The sequence below is a fragment of the Contarinia nasturtii genome, unplaced genomic scaffold, assembly GCF_009176525.2.
Source record: "Contarinia nasturtii isolate CC-2019 unplaced genomic scaffold, AAFC_CNas_1.1 Cnas_scaffold_2081, whole genome shotgun sequence".
Taxonomy (NCBI): Eukaryota; Metazoa; Arthropoda; class Insecta; order Diptera; family Cecidomyiidae; genus Contarinia; species Contarinia nasturtii.
The window spans coordinates 11,130-13,566 of record NW_022199411.1 but is presented as its reverse complement, the minus strand read 5'-3'; the positions used below and the strand labels follow the sequence as shown (position 1 = coordinate 13,566).

The following is a 2,437-nucleotide window of genomic DNA, read 5'->3' as shown; positions in this document are numbered from 1 at the left end:
TTTTCGAATGGAATTAAATACCACTTTGCAAATGATAATTTTTAAGTTTATTAGATTCGCTTATTCTGTCTAGTGTATTTCACCATAAGTTCATAATACCAAATGACGTTTGCTCAAACTCAGCAACGTATATGTGTATGCTATTCGGTTCAGTTTATCAAATGTCACTTACAATGTGTAAATGTGCCTTCAACATTTTCTCAACATTCTTTGTCTAACCCTGCATCTATCCAGACTGGATAATCCAGTATTCCAATATATTTTGACATTTGGATAAAGTGTTGAATGAGATGAACTCATGACTTAGCGCACTGATAAAGTAAACGATTGTGTGTGATTTTTTTATTTAAATTATATTTCAGTGAATATTATTAACTTCATATAAAATATTTTGCTGTTGTTTATTTATTAGAGAATATTTGAGAATATTTCAAAATGAATACACGTTCAAAACATATTCAATGCAAACAAGCTGACGGTGTGGATAAAATGAAAACTCGTTCACAAAAGAATGTAAAGGAGTCTATCGAAAAGGTAAACGATTATATGCAAATCAATGTTCAAATTGAATATTTTAAAACTTATTATTTTCATTTTGAAATAGCTGCCTCTCATGAAAGACGTTCGGGTGGTTTTGAGAAGAGATCCCAGTATGATGTTATTCTATTGCCAACAAGAGAAACATAATAAAGAAGTAGCAAGTAGTGCTGATCGAACCACCCTTACAAAAACCAACACAGATCAAGCACGAAACCAAACTAATCGGAATCAAAGTGAGCAAGATGTTGATCGTTTCACGGACACAGTCACCGTTGATCAAGGTCGAAGCAAAACCAATCGGAATCAAAGAATGAAACGTGATATTAATCGATCCGAGGATACAGTCACCACGGATGGCGGTACAGCTACAGCTCGATACGAAACAAAACCGGGTCCAAAGACCAACAAGAAAAATAACCAAATAGTTCGAAAATATATTTTCAAAGCAAATCAAATTGTTTGGGCTAAAATGAAAGGCTATCCAGCATGGCCTGCACAGTTTATTCATTTATAATTATTTGATTCAAATTGATAATGCTCAAATTGAATATATGTAATTTTTTTAATATTTACAGATTCAAAGCATCACCAATAATATGACAAATGTAATCTTTTTCGGGGATAGAACAACAGCAAAAATGTTTGTTAACAGTTTGACACCATTTGATCAAGGAATAGACAAATTTAAACCTGGTAAAAGATCAACACTTGATAAGGCGGTGAAAGAGGCTCTATTCACACTAAATATGACTAAACGCATGCCATAATTTTAAATTGAAGTTTTCTATTTTCTATACTATCTATGAATGACATATTGTTCTTAAAAAAAAAATATTTTCATGAACGCAAATAAAAAAACGATTTCATAGAAAATCATGTATTATATACTGAAATGGATAAATTGTTTCGTTTTAATTCAGTGTAGTGTTGACCAATGAAAATGTGTTGTAATCTATCGTTCACACATGCGCACTATATGAGTGTACAAGTGTCAATTTGACTTATGTTTAAATGCAAAATTAGCATAGCATAGATACCGTATCACCTTGACTGTACATTTTATTAAATGTGTTTCGTTTGTTCGTAAGTTTTTAAATTAAAAGTATTAATATTATCAGATAAGGTAAACATGCGATCGAATGGAACTTAATGAATTAAATATGTCATCGGACATAGACATATTAATTCCGAGTACAAGCACCGGGCAAAGCCAAAAGAGAAATAAATTGAAGAAAATTAATTCATTGCCAAAACGAAAAAATCGTATAAAATCAACATATGTGAAAAGCCACACTGAGAATAACGATACTAACGTAGCTAACGGTGCAAATGCCATTGGCATGCACAATTTTCCGACTTTGGTGCATGGTACAGGTATATTTTAAATTAAAAATATAAAGTTTTTTTATTCACAAATTGTATTCTTTTCATAAAGCGCTTGCAAATGATGACACTGTACCATTATCAAATATGAACGAAAACATACAACTTATTCAAACACCCACCGATTTGAATAATAATCCAACATATACTGAACGTGAAGCAAATTCAAAAAAAAAACGAACTATTAGCCTATCGTTTGATGAATTACGTATGTATCAGACAATTACGATCGGATATTGAAATTTAGGTCTTATTACGAAAGCAAATGAAAATATCAATTTAAATAATTTTTTTATTGACTCTCTCACACACACACACACACTACAACCCATACCAATATCCAGACAATATATTTAGCTGTCGTCATCTGGATATTACAGCTCATCTGGATATCGTCAGCAGATGATACGAAGTGAAAACAATAGAAGTGATTTTATAAGTATATAAGCTTGGTATATACTGGTATTACTATAACAATCACCTCTATTGTTTTCACTTTGCATCATCTGCTGAC

At 31.5% G+C, this 2,437-nt stretch overlaps 1 protein-coding gene across 1 annotated transcript; it reads left to right on the top strand.

The window, feature by feature from the left end:
• Positions 1-309: 309 nt before the first annotated feature.
• LOC116347736 lies at positions 310-1,297 on the top strand. The gene is made up of 3 exons (XM_031778450.1): positions 310-329; positions 413-534; positions 605-1,297. Exons 2-3 carry the CDS (start codon positions 436-438, stop codon positions 1,052-1,054), a joined length of 549 nt encoding a protein of 182 aa, XP_031634310.1. The 5' UTR covers positions 310-329; positions 413-435; the 3' UTR covers positions 1,055-1,297.
• Positions 1,298-2,437: the final 1,140 nt, after the last annotated feature.